This window comes from Indicator indicator, chromosome 32, assembly GCF_027791375.1.
Source record: "Indicator indicator isolate 239-I01 chromosome 32, UM_Iind_1.1, whole genome shotgun sequence".
NCBI lineage: Eukaryota > Metazoa > Chordata > Aves > Piciformes > Indicatoridae > Indicator > Indicator indicator.
In genome coordinates, this window is record NC_072041.1 from 8319886 (window position 1) to 8342200 (window position 22315).

At 56.3% G+C, this 22315-nt stretch overlaps 1 protein-coding gene across 10 annotated transcripts in view; it reads right to left on the reverse strand.

Annotated features, from left to right (window-relative positions):
- The window catches only part of EIF4G3 (eukaryotic translation initiation factor 4 gamma 3), a 124610-nt gene that overhangs the window by 31959 nt on the left and 70336 nt on the right, over positions 1 to 22315 (reverse strand). For 7 of the 10 annotated variants that reach the window (XM_054394957.1, XM_054394955.1, XM_054394956.1 and 4 more), the window contains 6 exons: positions 19083 to 19216; positions 16473 to 16598; positions 5984 to 6154; positions 4301 to 4498; positions 2254 to 2400; positions 1714 to 1950 (listed from right to left, as the gene is read on the reverse strand). In XM_054394957.1, the coding sequence (XP_054250932.1) occupies positions 1714 to 1950; positions 2254 to 2400; positions 4301 to 4498; positions 5984 to 6154; positions 16473 to 16598; positions 19083 to 19216 (1013 nt within the window). Of the gene's footprint in view, positions 1 to 1713; positions 1951 to 2253; positions 2401 to 4300; positions 4499 to 5983; positions 6155 to 14917; positions 15029 to 16472; positions 16599 to 19082; positions 19217 to 22315 lie in introns of all 10 variants that reach the window. The other 3 variants (XM_054394953.1, XM_054394950.1, XM_054394958.1) reach the window with 1 other exon arrangement.

A 22315-nucleotide genomic window follows, 5' to 3' on the forward strand; every position in this document is an offset into this window, starting at 1 on the left:
TGCTCACAGAATCCAGACTGGTTTGGGCTGGAAGGGACCTCAAAGCTCATCCAGTTCCAACCCCCTGCCATGGGCAGGGACACCTCCCACCAGCCCAGGCTGCTCAAGGCCTCATCCAGCCTGGCCTTGGACACCTCCAGGGTGTCATGATGTGAAGGAACCCAAAGCAGCCTGCACCAGGACATCAAATGCTGCCATCAGAAGTCTCCATGAGGTCTGACTTGGACTCTGCAGGCTCCATAAAGCTTTTTCCCCCCAAATAAAGGCTCAGGCTGTTGGAAACAGGGAGTTGCAGGGCAGCTTTATAAAATGTTTCCCACTTCCTATGCTAAAAATGAGCTAACCCCTGAAATCAACTAGAAAAAGCCCTCTTTAGGTTTGGTTCTGGCCTTGCCTTGGAAAGTTTCAGCTCCAAGAGTAAATGTTTCCAAGGTTAGGAAGGGCAGGGAAAACACTTGCCCTGGACCTGCTCCAGGAGCTTTAATTACAACTATCACTACCACTTCAGCGTCAATAAAAACACACCATAAAGCATCCACCCCATTACAGGAGATGAACTATGGATCCTCACAAAATCCTGATGGAAATAAATCCCAAAGCTGGCACCTGGGCAGCTTCTCCCAGCAGGCACCAGGCCCTCCTGCCGCACAGTGCCATGGCCAGAGCTTGCAGAACCAAACCCTGCACCAAACCCTTGGCTCTTAGGGTGTTTCCATGCTGCCAAAGCTCAAAACATCCCTGGCTCATCCAGCATGACCTCAGCCACTGCTCCCTGTTTTCCTCCATGGAGAAATTCCAGCCCTGCTCCTGGCCCTTTCCTAACCTGTGGCCATGCCTCACGTGCTGCTGCCTCAGTCTGGGGGCCTGGTGCTGAACTGTGCTGCTTTGGTCAACGTGCTGCAAGAACAGCCTGGGAGGCTGTGTGCCCAGAAGGATCAGGATTGATCCACCATGACCCCTGCAATCCAGGGAACTCCCTTCCAGAGGCAGCTGAAAACAATTAGCTCAGTTTGCTTCCAGAGCTGACTGACTGCTGGCAGAAGCCTCCAGCCCCTTCTCACCCCAGGCCTGGCTTTGCACAGGAGCAGAGGATTGGCTGTGCCAGAAGCTCCTGGGGTGTGCAGTGCTCCATCCCACACACTCCTGAGTCTGCAGTGCTCCATCCCACACAGTCCTGGGGTGTCCAGGCCCAACCTCCTGCCATGGGCAGGGACACCTCCCACCAGCCCAGTTTGCTCAAGGCCTCATCCAGCCTGGCCTTGAACACCTCCAGGCTGGGGGCAGCCACAGCCTCCCTGGGCAACCTGTTCCAGTGTCTCCCCACCCTCACCCTAAAGAGTTTCTTCCTCATCTCCACTCTCAATCTGCCCTCTTCCAGCTCAAAACCATTGTCCCTCCTGCTGGCACTCCCAGTCCTTGTCCAAAGTCCCTCCCCAGCTCTCCTGGAGCCCCTTCAGGTCCTGGAAGGCTGCTCTGAGGTCTCCCTGGAGCCTTCTCTTCTCCAGGCTGAACAGCCCCAACTCTCTCAGCCTCCCCCCATAGTGGAGGTTCTCCAGCCCTCTAATCTTTGTGGCCTCCTCTGGACCCTCCCCAGCATTTCCATGTCCCTCTCATGATGAATAACTCCTCAAGAAGCACTAAACCCTGCACCAAACCCACCCCAGGCCAGCTGCTCCTCCCTGCCCTGCAAGCCTGCTCCCAGTCCTGCCCTACCTTTGCCTTCTCAAAGTCCAGGTCCTTGCCAATGGTCGTCAGCAGGCGGCAAAGGCACTCGAGGGACTCCTCGTCGTGGTTCTTCAGCAGTTTCACCACACAGTCGTGCATGATGGCCTCTGTCAGCATCTTCAGCTTGAAGAGCTCCCCAATGAATTTGATGTTCCCAATGGATCTCCTCCGGGCCTTGTCCTTGGCCTCCTCCAGCTCGTCGTGCAGCCGCGTCTTCTCCTCGGGCTGTAACAGAACACCAGCTCTGAACACACCACCTCCAGAGAGCCAAGGAGGCCTCAGACAGAGCCAGTGTGACGGCTGGGGGCTGCTGCTGCCCCTCTGGGCTCTTTTTCTCCTCAAAAGCAGAAGGAGGCTGGACCCAAGCTGCTCAGCCAGGCAAAGGTTTTGTCCTCTCCTCGGCCGCAGTGAAGGAGTCAAACTCTCAGCCCCTGCATCCTCACCCCCCCAGCTGCACTGCATCTTCAAAAGAGATCCTTCCAGAGGGAGCTCTGAGGATTTATGGGGAAAACAACCACCACCACTTACAGTGGTAGCAGCTTCAAGCTCTTTCTGCTTCTTCTCAAAGACGTCGTCGTCAGCCTTGTCCTTCTCAAACTCCTTCTGGCAGCGGTTCAGCAGCAGCTTGCGGAAGTTGACAGTGCTGCCAGGCTTGTCTGCCATGGGCACCTTCAGCTGTGCAGAGGGAAGCAGAATGGCTCAGCTTGGCAGGCACCTCAGAGACCACCTACCCCAACCTCCCACCATGGGAGGGACACCTCTCAGCCAGACTCAGCTGCTCAAGGCCTCATCCAGCCTGGCCTTGAACACCCCCAGGCAGGAGGCAGCCACAGCCTTCCTGGGCAGCCTGTGCCAGAGTCTCACCAGCCTCACACTGAAGAACTTCTTCCTCAGCTCCAGTCTGACCCTGCTCTGCCTCACCTTCAAACCATTCCCCCTTGGCCTGGCTCAGACACCCTCAGGAAAAGTCTCTCTGCAGCCTTCCTGCAGGATCCCTTCAGGTCCTGGCAGGCAGCTCTGAGGTCCCCCTGGAGCCTTCTCCTCTCCAGGCTGCACACCCCCAGCTCCCTCAGCCTGTGCTCACAGCAGAGCTGCTCCAGCCCTTGGATCATCTTTGTGGCCTCCTCTGGCCTCACTCCACAGCTCTGTGTCCTTCTGATGCTGGGGACACCAGAGCTGGAGGCAGGATTGGAGGTGAGGTCTCAGCAGAGCAGAGTGAAGGAGCAGAATCCCCTCTCCTGCCCTGCTGCCCACACTCCTTTGGAGGGAAGAAGGGATGGGGGAAGAAGGGATGAGGGAAGAAGGGATGAGGGAAGAAGGGATGAGGGAAGAAGGGATGAGGGAAGAAGGGATGAGGGAAGAAGGGATGAGGGAAGAAGGGATGAGGGAAGAAGGGATGAGGGAAGAAGGGATGAGGGAAGAAGGGATGAGGGAAGAAGGGATGAGGGAAGAAGGGATGAGGGAAGAAGGGATGAGGGAAGAAGGGATGAGGGAAGAAGGGATGAGGGAAGAAGGGATGAGGGAAGAAGGGAGTTATTTTGTCTCAGATTCATCATCTGAAACCCTGCCTTGCTCAGCACCTTGGGCTCCCCTTTGAAATGAGGAATTCCAGTGGCACTTCCCAAAGGTGACTCCTGGCACCTTGTGAGCAGGCTGAGCCAAGTCTCCTCAGCTCCACACACCACCACAGAAACATTCAGGTTGGAAAAGCCTCTCAGGATCACCAAGTCCAACCCAGAACCCTACTCCACAAGGGTCACCCCTAAACCATAGCCCCAAGCACCACATCCAAACCACCTTTGAACACAGCCAGGGTTGGTGACTCCACTACTTCCCTGGGCAGCACATTCCAATCCCTGACCACTCTTGCCCTGAAAAAATGTTTCCTGCTGTCCAGTCTAAACCTACCCAGTCATAGCTTGAGGCCATTCCCTCTTGTTCTGTCACTAATTACCTGTGAGAAGAGACCAGCACCAACCTCTCCACAACCTCCTTTCAGGGAGCTGTAGACAGCAATGAGGTCTCCCTCAGCCTCCTCTTTTCTAAACTAACCATCCCCAGCTCCTTCAGTTGCTCTTCATCAGATTTCTTCTCCAGGTCCTTCACACTTCCTTGCCCTCCTCTGCCCTGCCTCCAGCACCTCCACATCTCTCTTGTGTTCAGGTGCCCAAAACTGGACACAACACTCCAGGTGTGACCTCCCCAGAGCTGAGTGCCAGGGGACAATCCCCTCCCTGTTCCTGCTGGACACAGCATTGCTGATTCCAGCCAGGATGCCTTTGGCTCTCTTGGCCACCTGGGCACATTGCTGCCTCCTCTTCAGCTGCTTGGCCATCAGCACCCCCAGCTCCCTTTGTGCCAGCAGCTTTCCAGCCTCACTGCCCCAGGCCTGTAGCACTGCCTGGGGTTGCTACACCTGCCTCTGCCTGCCAGCATGGCCAGCCAGGGCAGAAGAAGCTCCCCAGCATGTCCAGGGAGTCTTTCATCCAGGAACTAACCCTGACCTCTGCTCTCACCACTGCCAGCATGGGGCCATGGTGCTGAGGGACATCCCCTGGCCTTTGGGGACCCTTACCGTCACCAGACACCTGCACATGTTGGCATAGGCCACTGAGAAGCTGGGCTCATCGATGGCCTTCTCAAAGACCAGGTCAATGACTCCCTTCAGCCTCTCCTCCGTGTCCACCGTCAGGTCTGTCACTTGCTTCATCAGCTGGTTGAACATCTGCGGCGTCAGCTTGTTCAGGATGCTTCGGACCTTGCGGAACAGCTCCTGCGGGACAGGGACAAGGGTGAGCAGCGACCCAGAGCAGCAGCAGCTGGCAGGAGGGAGCTGGGATCAGTCTCAGGGTGAATGGAGAGGATCACAGAGTGGTTTGGGTCGGAATGGAGCTTCAAAACCCACCCACTCCAACCTCCTGCAGTCAGCAGGGACATCCCCAACCACAGCAGGCTGCTCACAGCCCCAAACAGCCTCACCAGGAATGGTTCCAGCCATGGGGCAGCTCTCACCTCTCTGGGCAGCCTGGGCCAGGCTCTCACCACCCTCAGGGTCAAACATTTCTTCCTTCACTCTGAATCTCCCCCTTTTAGTTCAAACCATCCCCTCTCGTTCTGTCACAACAAAGTCTCTCCCTAGCTTTCTGCTCAGCCTCTTCAAGCACTGCAAGGCCACCAGAAGGTCTCCCTGGAGCCTTCTCTTCTCCAGGCTGCACAACCCCAACTCTCCCAGCCTGGCCTCCCAGCAGAGCCCTTCCAGCCCTGCCAGCATTGCTGTGGCCTCCTCTGGCCCTGCTCCATCAGGTCCCTGTCTGTGCTGTGCTGAGGGCTCCAGAGCTGCCCCAGCACTGCAGGGGGGGTCTCAGCAGAGCGCAGCAGAGGGACAGAATCCTTTCCCTGCCCCTGCTGCCAACAGATGACCCAAGGAAGTTGATGGTTTAGGAAGCTGAGTCACACAGGGACACAGATCTGTGCACCATCCAGCTCCAGTCCTATCTCAGCTATTGGCTACCAAGGACCAAGGCTGTGGGGCAGGGGTTTTGGGAAAGCCCTGGCTGTCACCCACTGAAATGTTCTTCAGCTTGGTATCAGGAGGAGATAGAAATGGACAGGGAGTGGCCTTCTCTTCTCTCAACCAGAGAGAAGCTTCTCCCAGGCCCCTTTTCCCTATGCAGAATGAAGATTAGCCAACAATGCTGCCACCAGCCCTGAAAATGGATTCCAGTGTCTTCCAAGGCCATCCCAACTTATCCTACAAATCACCAGTTTGACCGCCAGGCAAACATCTCCACCCAGCATGGCTGCCCATGGAGGAGAGAACAGGGAGGAGGACACAGAGAAAGCTTCAGGGCCAGCACTGTGGGGCTGGGCAGGACAAACGGAGGGCACCTGCCAGAGGAACCACAGTGCTGCTGAGGTTCAGGGCAGAAATCCAGGCTAAAAGGGGATGAAAAGCAGGTTCTGTGCTCAAGTCTGAGGTTGTTTGTTTCAGGATGGAGCCAGGGACAGCTCAGTGAAGCAGGAACAGAGCCACTCCTGGGGAGGGGCAGCAGGCTGCCTGGTGTCTGTGCCCAGCCCCACCTCCTGCCCAGCACTGCCACTTACACTGCAGGGCAAGAACAAACACCCAGGCACCACGGGGATGGGGGAAGGCTGTGGTTCAGACTGGACTTGGTTGCCTTTTTTCCTCTCTTACACAACAGCAGGGGCAGGTTTCCACCCTCCCTCTGCCCCAGGCTGCTTCTCCAAGAGCTCTCACCTGAGTCTTGACGTTTTCTGGGTCCTCCGTTTGGTTCTCCCTCTTCAGGCTTGGCTTCCAGGCGTTCTCTGCCTTCTTCAGGTGGACATCCTCCTTCACACACACAGTGATGATCTTCCTGGGCTCTCTCCTCTGGCCTGGCTGAGATCTCCTCGGTCCAACATTCAACAACTAGGACAGAAACATTCCCTGTTTTATCCCCTTTCAACCCCTCACCTTGTGACCCACGCCAGGGCGCAGCGCTGACAGCAACACCAACGACAGCGACACCCCCAGCACCCTGAGGGCTCCCTCTGCCCCACCACAGCCTCCTGGGCTGGGCAGAGGGAATGTGAGCACACCAAACTTGTTCCTCTAGGGCAGATCCCCCAAACCACAAAAGGGATGACCACAGCCTAGACTCAACAACAATGCTCTGGATGCTGAAGTGCTACAGATCTGAACCTGACTGATCAAAAAGGGCCTCCTGGAATCCAGAAACCACCTGAGACCTCACAGCAAAGTCCTCTCCAAGGCTCAACAAGTCACAGGGCAGGGTCCTGCAGCTGGGTCAGGCCAACCCCAGGCACAGATCCAGGCTGGGTGCTGAGTGGGTTGAGAGCAGCCCTGAAGAAGGAGACCTGGGGCTGCTGAGCAGCTCCCCAGGAGCCAGCAGTGCCCTCCTGCAGCCCTCAGGCAGCTGTGTGCTGGCTGCAGCCAGAGCAGTGTGGGCAGAGGGCAGGAGAGGGGATTCTGCCCCTGGGCTCTGCTCTGCTCAGACCTCACCTCCAATCCTGCCTCCAGCTCTGGTGTCCCCAGCACAGAAGGACACAGAGCTGTGGAGTGAGGCCAGAGGAGGCCACAAAGATGATCCCAGGGCTGGAGCAGCTCTGCTGTGAGCACAGGCTGAGGGAGCTGGGGGGTGTGCAGCCTGCAGAGGAGAAGGCTCCAGGGGGACCTCAGAGCTGCCTGCCAGGACCTGGAGGGATCCTGCAGGAAGGCTGCAGAGAGACTTTTCCTGAGGGTGTCTGAGCCAGGCCAAGGGGGAATGGTTTGAAGGTGAGGCAGAGCAGGGTTAGAGTGGAGCTGAGGAAGAAGTTCTTCAGTGTGAGGCTGGTGAGACTCTGGCACAGGCTGCCCAGGGAGGCTGTGGCTGCCTCCTGCCTGGAGGTGTTCAAGGCCAGGTTGGATGAGGCCTTGAGCAGCTGAGTCTGGCTGAGAGGTGTCCCTGCCCATGGCAGGGGGTTGGAACTGGATGATCTCTGAGGTCTCTTCCATCCTAGGCCATTCCATGATTCCATCATCCCATGACTGAGCAAGCCCTTGCAGCTACTCCCAAGGTCCCATCCCAAGCCATCAGATAACACCAAATGAGCAGCTCTGCCAAAAAGGTCAAGTTTCACTGGAGACTGCTTCCAACAGAGCCATTTTGAGACAGGAATGACAGAAAACATCCCAAATGGAGCTTCAGTGCAGCTCCTGCATCATGGCAACAGAGACCCTACCAGACATGGGTCAGACTCTGCAGTCTGACAGAAGAAAGAGGAGCAGGGCAGCTGTTGGAAGCAGCACCCAGCACCTCTCTGCAATCCTGGGATTAAATGAGGCTCCTCCCAGGCAAACCAGGGATGAAGCTGCTGGAAGTGGGGAGTTTGTCATCAGCTGCACAAGTGACAGGACACTCAAGACACCCCCAAACTCCCTCTTCATCTTCCAGGATCTTCTGATTAAGGGCTGAAGGCATCAGATGCTGGGCAGGAGGATTTTCTTCCCCTGCACTTTCATCTTTCTGAAGTCCTCCATTAGAAAGGTCCAACCTCAAGGCAGCAATTAGCACAGCAACCAAACTCCATTAGCAAGCCCTGCTCCTTTCCACAGCACTAATTAATCTCTTCAGTGGGCAGGAGGCAACCTCCATGTGAAGGATGGGACCTTGAGACCCTTCCTGTGCTCAACAAAGGCCTTCAGTGAGCAGCAGAGAGGCAAAACCATCTCAGTTCTTCAGCCAGCCTCACCCAGCACAAGAGAGGACTCCCAGCTGGTGACTCTTCTGTCATCCACCAGTCCCAGACTTGGGTTTGCACTAGAACCCAAAATGCTCCTCACAGGCAGGACATTGCCCCTGTGACTTGGCTCTGAGGGTGTCAAGCAGTGGCACTGCTGAAAGCAAACCAATGCCAGCACTGCTGGAGCTCTCCTCTGGGCTTCAGCAGAGGAAGGTGATGTCAGAAGTGCCAAATGTGTCCAAAGGCCAAGTGCAAGGTCCTGCAGCTGGGGCAGGGCAATCCCAAGCACAAATCCAGCCTGGCTGAGCAGTGGCTCCAGAGCAGCCTGGAGGAGGAGGCTTTGGGGGTGTCAGTTGATGACAAACTCCCCAGGAGCCAGCAGTGGTCCCTGGCAGCCCAGAGCCAGCTGAGTGCTGAGCTGCATCCAGAGCAGGAGAGCAGCAGCACAGGGAGGGGATTCTGCCCTCTGCTCTGCTCTGCTCAGACCCCACCTGCAGCACTGCCTCCAGCTCTGGGGCCCCCAGCACAGGAAGGACCTGGAGCTGCTGGAGAGGGTCCAGAGGAGGCCTCAAAGATGATTAGAGGGCTGGAGAACCTCCCCTGTGGGGACAGGCTGAGAGAGTTGGGGCTGTTCAGCCTGGAGAAGAGAAGGCTCCAGGGAGACCTCAGAGAAGCCTTCCAGTGCCTGAAGGGAGCTACAGGAGAGCTGAGGAGGGACTTTGGACAAGGGCTGGGAGTGCCAGGAGGAGGAACAATGTCTTTGAGCTGGGAGAGGGGAGACTGAGAGTGGAGATGAGGAAGAAATTCTTTAGAGGGAGGGTGGGGAGAGACTGGCACAGGCTGCCCAGGGAGGCTGTGGATGTCCCCTCCCTGGAGGTGCTCAAGGCCAGGCTGGATGAGGCCTTGAGCAAGCTGGGCTGGGGGGAGGTGTCCCTGCCCATGGCAGGGGTTGGAGCTGGATGAGCTTTAAGGTCCCTTCCAACCCAACCCATTCTGTCAGTCTAAGAAAAGTCACCCACTTTGTGCCATGCTTTGTCCCAAGGCCATGCACAGCAGAGGGCTGGTGTGCAACACCTCAGGGAGCTGCCCCAACACCTACCAAGGCTTTGTTCAGACCCCAGTGGCACACTGAGTACCAGCCCACCCCTCAGAGCAGGCAAAGCTGGCTGGGTGCAAGCTGTAAGTGCAGCACAACCCTCCCTGTGATCTGATGGCTCCAGGAAATCAACAGTGGCAGGGGGCAGCAGGAACAGGAACCTCCCCCTGCTGCTTTCTGTGTTAGACACCTCCCTTAGAGACAGCTCTGGGGAGGAGCAGCTGAGGGCACTGAGGCTCTTCAGCCTGGAGAAAATGAGGCTGAGGGAATGGACCTCAAAGCTCAGCCAGTTCCAACCCCTGCCATGGGCAGGGACACCTCCCCCCAGCCCAGCTTGCTCAAGGCCTCATCCAGCCTGGCCTTGAACACCTCCAGGCTGGGGGCAGCCACAGCCTCCCTGGGAAGCTGTTCCAGTGTCTCCCCCCCTCACTGCCAAGAATTTCTTCCTCATCTCCAGTCTCAATCTGCCCTCTTCCAGCTCAAAGCCACTGTCCCTCATCCTGGCACTCCAGCCCTCCTGGCTCTCCACAGCTCCCTGAAGGAAGGTTGTTGGGAGGTGGGGGTTGGTCTCTCAAGTAAGCAGTGATGGAACAAGAAGAAATGGCCTCCAGCTGCAGCAGGGCAGGTTTAGGTTGGACATCAGGACTGAAATGGTTCTCAGGCATTGGACCAGGCTGCCCAGGGAGGTGCCCCTGATCCTCTGCTTGTTGCTTGGACTTCAGAGTGGAGAAGAGCAATCCTGCACTTGGGTTCCCCATGAGCCCCAGGTCAGTGGCTGGGCAGGAGGAGCCAGGGGGGGTGGCACTGCCCAAGCCAGGAGTCTCCTGGCCCTCTGCTTGTGCTTGGACTTCAGAGTCCAGCCCCTGGCTGCCTGGGACTGGGAGCTGCTTCAGTTTCTGTGCTTGGGAGGGCAGTGCTGTATCTTTTATGGCTGGCTGGAAGGAGAGGTGAGCTGTGTGAAACAAGAACACCTCTGGTTCAGGAGGTCCCTCAGGTGGAGGCAGCTGCTCTGTCTTGGGGGCTACTGGAGAATGAGAAGTTCTTGGTGCTCTGCAAAGGCAGCAAGCAGCAAGGCTTCAGCTGCAACTCACCTGACTGGGAACTAGAGATGGAACAGCAGGGAATGGCTCAGGCTGCACCAGGGGAGGTTTAGGCCTAGGCTGGACATTAGAAGCTTGGTTTTTTTTTCCCTGAAAGGGTTCTCTGGCACTGGCCCAGGCTGCCCAGGGAGGTGGTGGAGTCACCATCCCTGGAGGTGTTTAGAAGTGGAGATGTGGTGCTTGGGGCTATGGCTGAGTGGTGGACTTGGTGGAGTAGGGTTAATGGTTGGAGTGATGATCCTGAAGGTCTTTTCCAACCTAAATGATTCAATGATTCCATGAAACTAGTTGCTGATCCTTCCCTATGGCTCCTCTCTGCTCCACCACCACAGCTCCATAGCCCTGTTCTCAGACATCCCCCTCTGCTTTTATGCAATTCCACACAGCCCTGCTCAGGTTCTGCCTACACTGCACACATACAAGAGAAGAATCTTCCCTCCAGCTGAAAAAGCAGACAACCAAGGCAAGAGGAAAGTGCCACACCCCCCCCAGACCTCCTCACACACCTCCTGGCCCACGGAGAGCTTGGCAACCAGAGCTGGCCTGGCAGCATGCCCTGAAAATCAAAACATTTGGGCCTCATTTCCCCCAGAAATGAGGCAAAGCCAAGCAAAGGTAACCTGGAGCCACCCCAGCTCCCTTCTGAAGGACCTCCCCTGGGTGGCCAGGTGGTGAGAGGTGAGGACAGAGCCACAGCCACGGCGCTGCCCTCGGGTACGGGTCCAGGCGAAGTGTTGGCAGAGCTCAAGCCAACAGCGTGGAGCAGGAGGTGACCACTGCCCTGGCAGGAGGACCTGTGCCATCTTCTGAGGGTCAGCATGGTCCAGGTCACAGCCTCCTCACAGCTGGCTGCCAGCAAGGTCAGGTTTGATGTCACCCTGGGCAGCCTGAGCTGGAGTTGGGATAGGATGAGATTCACAGATGGCATGGGGTTGGAAGGGACCCTCAAAGGTCACCAAAGATGACCTTTGGTCATCTTTGGTGACCTTTGAGGGTCCCTTCCAACCCCATGCCATCTGTGCATCTGTGAGTTCAGCCCTCAATGTGCCCTAACAGAACAAAGCCTTCCTTCAAGGTTGTGGGTTTTTTGGTATCTGTGAAGAAATTTGGTCCCAACTGTTTGCTCAGGCTTGAAGAGCAGCCAAGAGAGGCCTCCTTTGAAGGTGGAAGAAAATGACACAGGGATGAAAGCAGAGGAAGTCTGGGGAGGGTTGGGTTCCAAATTCACAAAGGGACAAGTTAAAGAGGTGCCTGAGCTTGTTCCCAGCCTCCTCCTTGTAACCCAGTTGGATATTAGGAGCAATTTCCTTGCTGCAAGGGTGGTCAGGGATTGGCACAGGCTGCCCAGGGAGGTGGTGGAGTCTCCATCCCTGGAGGTGTTCCAGAAACCTGTGGCCATGGCACTTGGGGGCATGGTTTGGTGGCCACGGTGGGGCTGGCCTGAGGGAGGAATGGATGACCTCAGAGGGCTTCTCCCACCCAAACAACTCTCAGTTCCATGGTTCTAAGCAACACCAGTTCTGTAGGCCCTGCCTTGGCAGTGGTCCAGCCTGCAGTGAGGTGACATCACCCAAGGCATGGGGAGGTGCTCACCAGATGTGCCCACATCAGTCTGAATGACCTCTTGTCCACATGGACAGGAGGGAAAAAGCAAGGCAGAAAGGAAGAGGAGCAAGCCTCCTGCAGAGGCACTTCTGGACATGGTTTAATGGCCATGGAGGTGTTGGGTTGCTGGTGGGACTGGATGATCTTAGAGGCCTTTTCCAACCCAAACAATTCTATGGTCCTATGAAGACTCACAGCAGCTCAGTACTCCCTGGTGCTCGCCCCCTCAGACTGCTTCCACTGCCAGACCCAAGTCACCCAAGAAGTTACAGAACTGCTTCTCCCTCTGCAAGAGGCTTCAAAGGCAGAAGGGGAAAAGGAGGACAGCTGCTAGAAGTGACTTTGCCTTCCAGGAGAGCTCAAGAGCAGAGGTGATCTGAGCTTCCATCAGCTCTGGGGAAGGTTTCCATCACCTCTGATGGAGCAGGGCTAAAGGAGGGCCACAAAAATGATCAAGGGGTTGGAGCAGCTCTGCTATGAGGACAGGCTGAGGGAGCTGGGAGGTGTCAGCCTGGAGAAGAGAAGGCTCCAGGGAGACCTCAGAGCAACCTTCCAGTACCTGAAGGGGCTCCAAGAAGGCTGCAGAGGGACTGTTTGCAAAGGCCTGCAGGGACAGGACGAGGAACAATGGCTTCAAACAGAGCAGAACAGATTTAGATTGGATGTGAGGAACAAGTTCTGCAGCAGGAGGGTGGTGGAACACTGCAACAGATTACCCTGGGTAAGGGCCCATCCCTGGAGATATTGAAGGTGAGGCTGCACAGGGCTCTGGGCAGCCTGATCAGGATCCCCCTGCTGACTGCAGGGGGTTTGGACCAGATGACCTTTGGAGGTCCCTTCCAACCCAGACCATTCTGTGATTCTGTGCTTCTAAGGAGACACAAAAGTAGAGGCATCTCCTGTCAGTGCATGGGGACAGATCTGTGCCCTCCAACCCCTCTGGGTCTGCATCACTCTGCTCCTCTAACCTCACATCAGCAGCACCAAGTGCTGATCAGCTGCACCTCCTCCTCTGCCATGACCCCCTGTGCTGCAGGCAGTGTTGGTTAGTTCTACAGTCAGTCACACGACAGCTTTGAGCCAGAAGGAGGAAATGGAGACAAAAGCCAAGGAAGCAAACCAAAAGATTCTCAGCGTGCAGAAAAGCTTTGCTAGCACCAAGGACGAGGAGGGGGCTGGGTGGGTGATGGGCATGGCCTGTGCAGAGGGGGCATGACCAGGTGGCCAGGCAGTGCACACTCAGGGGCTTGCCATGCTTCATGAGAAGACAACCTCTGATTCTGCCAGAGGCTGGAGAGCCTCTCACCCGATGGGGCAGCAGAGCTCCCTAACCAACCTTCCCCTGCAGCCCTCCTCAGCAGCTCACAGAGCTCTGTAACCAACCTTCCCCTGCAGTCATCCTCAGCAGCTCACAGAGCTCTGTAACCAACCTTCCTCTGCAGTCATCCTCAGCAGCTCACAGAGCTCTGTAACCAACCTTCCCCTGCAGCCCTCCTCAGCAGCTCACAGAGCTCTGCAACCAACCTTCCCCTGCAGCTCTCCTCAGCAGCTCATGGAGCAGCAGAGCTCTGTATCTAACCTTCCCTTGCAGCCCTCCTCAGCAGCTCACAGAGCTCTGTGACCAACTCTCTCTTGTAGCCCTCCTCAGCAGCTCACAGAGCTCTGTGACCAACTCTCCCTTGTAGCCCTCCTCAGCAGCTCACAGAGCTCTGCAACCAACCTTCCCCTGCAGCTCTCCTCAGCAGCTCATGGAGCAGCAGAGCTCTGTATCCAACCTTCCCTTGCAGCCCTCCTCAGCAGCTCACAGAGCTCTGTATCCAACTCTCTCTTGCAGCCCTCCTTAGCAGCACATGGAGCTCTCTAACCAACCTTCCCCTGCAGCTCTCCTCAGCAGCTCATGGAGCAGCAGAGCTCTGTATCCAACCTTCCCCTGCAGCCCTCCTCAGCAGCTCACAGAGCTCTGTATCCAACTCTCCCCTGCAGCCCTCCTCAGCAGCTCATGGGGCAGCAGAGCTCTGTAACCAACCTTCCCCTGCAGCTCTCCTCAGCAGCTCATGGAGCAGCAGAGCTCTGTAACCAAACTTCCCTTGCAGCCCTCCTCAGCAGCTCACAGAGCTCTGTATCCAACTCTCCCCTGCAGCCCTCCTCAGCAGCTCACAGAGCTCTGTATCCAACTCTCCCCTGCAGCCCTCCTCAGCAGCTCACAGAGCTCTGTATCCAACCTTCCCTTGCAGCCCTCCTCAGCAGCTCACAGAGCTCTGTATCCAACCTTCCCTTGCAGCCCTCCTCAGCAGCTCACAGAGCTCTGTATCCAACCTTCCCTTGCAGCCCTCCTCAGCAGCTCACAGAGCTCTGTATCCAACCTTCCCTTGCAGCCATCCTCAGCAGCTCACAGAGCTCTGTATCCAACCTTCCCTTGCAGCCCTCCTCAGCAGCTCACAGAGCTCTGTATCCAACCTTCCCTTGCAGCCCTCCTCAGCAGCTCACAGAGCTCTGTAACCAACCTTCCCTTGCAGCCATCCTCAGCAGCTCACAGAGCTCTGTAACCAACCTTCCCCTGCAGCCCTCCTCAGCAGCTCACAGAGCTCTGTATCCAACCTTCCCTTGCAGCCATCCTCAGCAGCTCACAGAGCTCTGTATCCAACCTTCCCCTGCAGCCATCCTCAGCAGCTCATGAGGCAGCAGAGCTCTGTATCCACTTCTCCCCTGCAGCCCTCCTCAGCAGCTCGTGGGGCAGCAGAGCTCTGTATCCAACCTTCCCCTGCAGCCCTCCCCAGCAGCAGGCAGGCAGGGGCAGCTCTGCGGCGCAGGGTGAGATGGGCAATGAGCTGGGTGCCCGATGGGCAGGGCGGGCAGCACTTACCTTGGCTCCCCCTTTCCACAGGGCTGCAAAGTGCAGACCCCTCGCGGATCCCGCTCGGGCCAACGTCCCAGCATGCCCTCAGCTGGTGATGTCCCACCCACCACTGAAGACTGCCTGGAGGGGTACAATGCAAGTCTTGTTTCCTCTTTGTTCTCAAGGAGGTTGCACCTTTTTGTAAAGCTTTCTGCCAGGCTTTTGTTACCAACAGCGGGTGGGGGGGGAGGGGAGAAAGACAACTCTACAAAAAGGTGCAAAGAGCTGGGGGGAGGGGGGGATTTGGCTTACCCCTAGTGGCAGGTTCCTCAATGGTGGGTGAGGCGAGACCAAGAGAGGGCATGCTGGGGACCCGCACCGAGCCAGGGAGGGCAATCCAGGGTTGCTCTGCACTTTGCAGGCCTGCAGAAAGAGAAAGAGCGACAGGGAGGTTACCCAGGGACCCAGGGGCCAGGGACATCCAGAGCAGGGCTGCAGAGCAGGAGCCAGAGGACAGCCTGCAAGTCCTGCCTCTAGGAAGCGATGTCCACCTCCAACAGCATCGAGGTTGTGGGACTGGATGGTGCTCTGAGAGGAACCACAGCACTGAAGCTGCTCCAAGAGGTGGACACAGAGTGCCCAGGAGCAGGGCAGTGGCCACAGGACCAATCTCAAAGCAGAAATATTGCATCAGCTCAGCTCCGCCAGGTCTGCCGCCGAGCCTCCTGGGAACCTGCATGCTTGGAAGTCCAGGGCATTCAGGGACCTCTTCTGACACCAGCAGTTTGGAAAGAGAAATGATGGCAATGTCATTAGATGTATCTGGATGGGTGCTCTGGGTGTGTCTCAAGAGATGGATGGAGAGCCAACGACTGCACCTCCAGCGGAGGCTGCCGGGCGGCACCGCGCCAGGGGCACCTGCACCCCCCCCACCAGGGATGGTGAAGGCAAGGAGGCAACACTCAGAGAGATTTCAGAGGGGTTTCAGAGTTTGGCCAAAGCCAGACACAAGGAGAAGAAGAGAAAGCGTGAGCAAAGCAGAGGAAAAGGCAGGAAAACCAGGAATGAAGTGAGGGAAGCAAGATGTGGATGCAGAGAGACAGCAGGGCCAGGCAGGAGGCTCTTCTGGGTTAGTAAAAGGTTTGCCCTGTTGGCAGGTTCCACACAGCCCTGCTCTGACCACCCCACCCCACACCAGCTCTCCACACACCTGTGCTCACACACCTGCCACTGCCAGGCCCCCAGTGTGGAAATGTGCTTCCACAACTCCTGAACACAGGGAAAAGGGGAAGGTCAGACCCATTTAAAACCAGTATCTACCAGTTTGAAACATCCACAGCGTTTGTCTGACCTGCCTGCATCCTGACAGCCAAGAAAACATCACCCTCACAACTCATCCCTGAGCCACAGCCACCACAGCAGCAGCAGAGGCCCAGGGTGTGAGGATGGAGAGAACATCACTCTCACATCCAGACCAAACCAGAACCACCACAGCACCAGCAGAGCCTGAGTGAGGATGGAGAGAACATCACCCTCACAACTCACCCTGCCCAAACCAGAACCACCACAGCACCAGCAGAGCCTGAGTGAGGATATGGAGAGAACACCACCCTCTCAACTCACCCTGCCCAAACCAGAACCACCACAGCATCAGCAGAGGTCCAGGGTGTGAAGATGGAGAGAACATCACTCTCACATCCAGACCAAACCAGAACCAGCACAGCACCAGCAGAGGTCCAGGGTGTGAGGATGGAGAGAACATCTGAACCAAACCAGAACCACCACAGCACCAGCAGGGGCCCCAGGCAGGATGGCCTTCATCAGCCTTAAGTCCAGTGTGGAAAGGAGCAAGGTGGGACAGACTCACACTTCCAGGAACGTTTCTTCCCCCCGGGGTCTGCCTCCCGAAGTCAGCGAAGGCCGGAGTGAAGTCTGGGCCTCGGGGCAGGATGCGAGGGTCCAGGGTCCGCAGGGGCAGCTTGGGCTGGTTGACCTGCAGCGAGGAGCAGAACACACAGACAGCAGCTGCTCAGTGAGGGGTGCAGCCACCAACCTTCCTGCAGGTCTGCACACCACCTGTGACACTCACAGGCAGCACCCAGAGCAAAGCCTCCAACAAGCTCAGCAAGGCTTCAGGCAGCCACGTTCCCACCAAACGGTCACCATAAGGCTTCGCACAGCACTGCTGAGGCTGCACCTCCAAGCCTGAGGGCAGGTTTGGGCTCCTCTCTCCAGGCAGGACACTGAGGGGCTGGAGCAGGTCCAGAGAAGGGCAACAAAGCTGGGGAAGGGTCTGGAGAGCAGGGCTGGGGAGGAGCAGCTGATGGAGCTGGGGGTGTTAAGCCTGGAGGAGACTGAGGGGAGACCTCATTGCTCTCTACAGCTCCCTGAGAGAAGGCAGGAGCCAGGTGGGGGTTGGGCTCTTCTCCCACGGAACAAGAGATAGGGCAAGAGGAGATGGCCTGAAATTGTGCCAGGGGAGGTTTAGTTTGGAGATGAGGAACAATTTCTGTTCTGCAAGAAGAGAGACTGGCACAGGCTGCCCAGGGCAGTGGTGGAGTCCCCATCCCTGGAGGTGTTCCAGAAACCTGTGGCCATGGCACTTGGGGCCATGGTTTGATGGCCGTGGTGGTGTTGGTTGGACTGGATGACCTTAGAGAGCTTTTCCAACCTTTATGACTCTGTGATTCTACAAAAACACACTTTTAATTTAAAATGCATCTTCCACAGGTGGCTACTGAGGAACCAGGCTGAGCTCAGAAACATCTCAAGGCTGAGCAGGGCTTCTGGAGGATAAAATCCCACTGAGATGAGCCCTGGTGCAAAAGGAATGTGACAGCCTTGCTGCAGCATCACAGAACTGCCACCTGCCCTCCAGCAAATGTCTCCTGTGCTCAGCAGGCAGATGGGCAACTGAGTACAGGTTGCTGCAGAGCAGACAGAGCAGTGAGAGGCAATCATGGCAAACGGGGAGTGGATGAGAATCCTTTGGGGAACAAAGCTGCCTGTGCCAAGGTCTGAAATCCAGGGTGGGAATGCTGCTGTGCACGAGGATCCCCTGGCCTCGAATCTTCAGAGCATGACTGTGGTGGTTACACCACAATCAATGAACTGCAGAGCTCTAACTGAGAGGAGAATGAGGTTTTGGTGCCAGCCCTTCAGAATAACAACTGCTTCAGTAAGTGCAGACACACAGCAGAGCAAATCAGCTGTAATGAGGCTGGAGAGGAATCAGCCAGCAGCTGCAGAGAGCAGCTTGTGAAGACCTTTGATTAGATCAGCTCATAAAGAGTCACCCAACTGCTTCAGACCTAAAACAGGGGCTTGCCTGAAGCTTGGCTGTGCTTGCTAACCACTGTAGCTCTGTGGAGAAGACCTGGGAGTGCTGGAGGACAAGAAGTCCACCAGGAGCCAGCCCTCATGGCCAAGAAAGCAAACGGCCTCCTGGGGTGCATGAAGAGTGTGGCCAGCAGGGCACAGAGGCAGTTTGTCCTCTCCTCTCCCTCTACTGCGCCCTGGTGAGACCACATCTGGAGTCCTGGGTCCAGTTCTGGGCTCCCCAGTTCAAGAGAGACAGGGAACTGATGGAGAGAGTCCAGGGGAGGCTCCAAAGCTGAAGGGGCCTGGAGCAGCTCTGTGAGGAGCAAAGGCTGAGAGCCCTGGGGCTGAGAGCCTGCAGAAGAGCAGCCCCAGAGGGGAGCTGAGCAATGCTCAGCAAGAGCTAAAGGAGCTGTGGGGGACAAGAGGCTGGGGCCAGACTCTGCTCAGTGGTGCCCAGGGACAGGTCAAGGGGCAAGGGGCACAAACTGGACCCCAGGAGGTTCCACCTGAGCAGGAGCAGAAAGTTGTTTGGTGTGAGGGTGCTGAGCCCTGGAGCAGGCTGCCCAGAGAGGTTGTGGAGTGTCCTTGTGTGGAGAGCTTCCAACCCCCCCTGGGCATTGTGCTCCTGGGCAAGCTGCTGTGGGTGCCCTGCTGGAGCAGGGGTTGGAGTGGATGAGCTCCAGAGGTCCCTTCCAACCCCACCCCCAGCTGAGGTTCAGGGGTTCTCTGTGGTTCTGTAGAACTGCTCTAAGAAAAGCATCACCTCTCTCTCTGTTCAGCCTGGCTTGGCTTACACCCTCAGCTCTCCATGACTCTATCACTTCAGCTTTTAATAACAACCTGGTGTGACTCCAGGCAGAGACCATGGCAAATGCTTCACTTTGTACATCACTGTGACCATTCACTGGACACCACTGGCTCTGGCTGAGCAGTTTTGTGATGTGACATTGGGCCATGGTTTAATGGTGCTGCTGGGTTGCTGGCTGGACTGGATGATCTCTGAGGCCTTTTCCAACCCAAACAGTTCTATGACTCCCTGACCAGCCAAATGTTTCCCCTTCCCAGCAGCAGAGCAGCCCAGGCCTGAAGCATGCCCTTGGGATGTGTCTTGGCACTGCCCACCTGCACGTACCTGTTTGATGGGCTCTCCTCTCACCTTGTCCAGCACCACATCACTGATGGGAGGCAGCCCCTCAGGCCTCTGGATGCAGGCAGGCATGAACTGGATATCCAGCAGGAACTCCCTGTCGTACTGCTTCTTCCCCTCTGGGTCCAGGGGCTTCCACTGCTCTATAAGGAGAGAAGGTGCCTGAGATCCAAAGGGGACAAAGCCCTCTGCTCTCCCAGGGGTGCTCCTGCTCCACCCAAAGGGGCTTGGCTCCAGGGCTGCCCAGGGGGTTTGAACTGGGCTCTGTCTTCATTGTGAGGAGCACTTATCACAGGAGAGGACATCAGTGGTGGGCAGCAGGCTCCAGCAGCAGCCACACACACAACTCACCACCACCCCACTTTTAACCTGTGACACCTCCTCCTAACTCTGCCTCTCACTCTCCTGGGATATGATGAAGTGGGGATGATTCCCAGTTTCTGGGTGATGATGTGAAAGCCCAGAGTCTGCTTTTGTGTCACAGAAATTCTTTACTGTCAGGGTGGGGAGACACTGGCACAGGCTGCCCAGGGAGGTTGTGGCTGCCTTCTCCCTGGAGGTGTTCAAGGCCAGGCTGGATGAGGCCTTGAGCAAGCTGGGCTGGTGGGAGGTGTCCCTGCCCATGGCAGGGGGTTGGAACTGGATGAGCTTTGAGGTCCCCTTCAGCCCAAAGCATTCTGTAAGTCTTCTGTAACTCTCTAACAGGGAGTGATCAATGCAGAGCTGAGGAGCAGGGAGCAGCACACAGAACAAGAGGCTCCTTTGAAAGTGGGGAAAATGGGAAAGCTCCAAGTCTTTACCAACCAGCCCTGGTGGGAACCAACAGAAGACACAACCACAGGCCACACTCTGCAGCAGCACAGAAACCAGCAGGATGCTGGGTTGCACCAACAAGGGCATCACCAGCAGAGATAAAGAAGTCACTGTCCCACTCTGCTCAGGGCTGGTCAGGTCACACCTGGGGCTCTGTCTGCACTTTTGGGACCTGCTGTGCAAAACAGATGCAGACAGGTTGGAAAGTGTCCAGAGAAGGGCCAGGAGAATGCTCATAAGCCTGGAAGAGTTTGCCCAAAGCTTGGCTGTGCTTTCAATCCATTGCAGCTCTGTGGAGAAGGACCTGGGAGTACTGGAGGACAAAAAGTCTACCAGGAGCCAGCAGTGTGCCCTCATGGCCAAGAAAGCAAATGGTCTCCTGGAGTGCATGAGGAAGAGTGTGGGCAGCAGGGCAAGGGAGAGTCTCCTCCCCCTGACTCTGCCCTGCTGAGGCCACATCTGCAGTCCTGGGTCCAGTGCTGGGCTCCCCAGTTCAGGAGGGACAGGGAACTGCTGGAGAGAGTCCAGGAGAGACTCTGAAGAAGCTGAGGGGCCTGGAGCACCTCTGTGAGGAGGAAGGGCTGAGAGCCCTGGGGCTGAGAGCCTGGAGAAGAGAAGGTTTAGGAGAAACCTTCTGACCATGGACCAGGACATAAAAGGTGGCTCCCAGGAGGATGGAGACTCCCTTTTTCCAGGAGTCCCATGGCAAAGACAAGGGGGGATGGGGACAAGTTACTGCTGGGGACATTCCCATTGCACTCCAGCAGGAAATGTTTCCCCATGAGCACAGCCAGCCACTGGAATCAGCTCCCAGGGGAAGTGGTGCAGTCCCCTCCATTGGGCAGTTTTAAGCCTCAGCTTGCCAGGCTGCTGGGCCAGCTCAGTGCAGCTCCACCAGCACCACCTAGCAAGGCTGGAGCAGATGAGCCTTGGGGTCCTTTCCAAGCTGGCATTCTGGGATTCTGTGACTACAGCTTTTCCTTGTCCAGAGGCCTTCCTGGGCAGGAGAACTTCAGTGCAGAGGAGGCTGCCTGATGCAAACCAAACTGTAAACAGACAGGCAGCAGCTGGTAGCTTAGGGAGAGGCTTTTCTCTGCCATCTAAAGAGTCTGGACTTAAGAAGGGACTTGTTCAGCAGCCAGGTTGAGTAGTGTGGCTCCTGAGCAGGTGGGAAGGGTTGATCTGAAGGAGAACATCTGTGTGGCTGTCACCTTTGTGTTTCACTGCTGCCAAACAGCTGCTTTGCCTGTACCCAGCCCTTCAGGGTTGCTGTTCAAGTTCTGTTTGGTTATTTCAATCCCTGATCAACAGCTGTAGGCCTCTGGTTTCTCACCATCCTCATCCCTGTCAAGACCACAAACAGGACCCCATCCCAAGTGATGGATTTGAGTAATAGGGAGTGGAAATGCACAGAAGCCATCACCATTTTTAGCTCTTTCTACAGCTTCACTTCGACAGAGCCTGGGGACAAAGGGTAGCAGAGAAAGGTTCTGTGTCCCAGCCTGGGCCAGCTGCCCACCCCCAGTGCCACACCACCCTCCATTTTTCCTGGAAAAGCACTGACAGCAACAAGAAACAGTTCACAGCCACAGCTTCCTTCTCCTGTTTGAAGGTGAAAAGCAGCTGGGCAGTGTCCCAGGCAGGTTGTCTGAACCCCCAGCGAGAGGAGACCAGGATCAAACACACAACTCCTCCTGTGCTCAACCACAAGGCAAAAAGCTTCTTTCTCAGAAGAGCAGAGCTGAGATGGAGGATTACTGCAGCAAGCAGCCAGGTCAGCCCTGCAGCAGACAAGACCAATGTGTGCAGTGTTCCATGGGATGGACCCAACCCTTCAGAGCAGCCCAGATCCAACTGGGATCGCTCTGACCGTGCCGAGCGTGTCGGAGAGAAGGTTGATGAATTATGGATTAACTTCAAGATATGCTTAACTAATGAGCTGGTAAAGCTACCCTAAGTGTGTGGTGAGCTATCAAGAGGCCTCTGCCTTCGCCCCTAACGAGAGCTAGTATTAAATTAGTAACAGCAAAGCAGCTCAGGCCTTTGTCAAACAAAGCAGGGCTGAAACCACCACCGCAGCCGAACCGCTCAGTGGTGCTGTGCTGCTCCTCGTCCAGGCTCTCACAGCCCTTCCTCCTTTCCTTGTCTCCTCTAATTCCTGAGCTCTTCAGAAAATGACTGATTTGTTTTGAGAAAGCTCCACCTGAATAAAAAATGGCTTAAAAAATTGGGAGCAACTAAGAACTAAGTCAGTCTCAAGGTCTTGCTTAATGAGGTGAATTCACAGAGCTTCAGGTCTACACAGTAAGTATCCTAAGAAAGAACAAACCCAGCCCATAGGTAGAACATCTCAAGTGCTTGGCCAGCAGGGAAAGGTTGGCATCCTGTGAGCCTGCACTGCAGTCAGAGCATGGCTAAGGTTGGAAGGG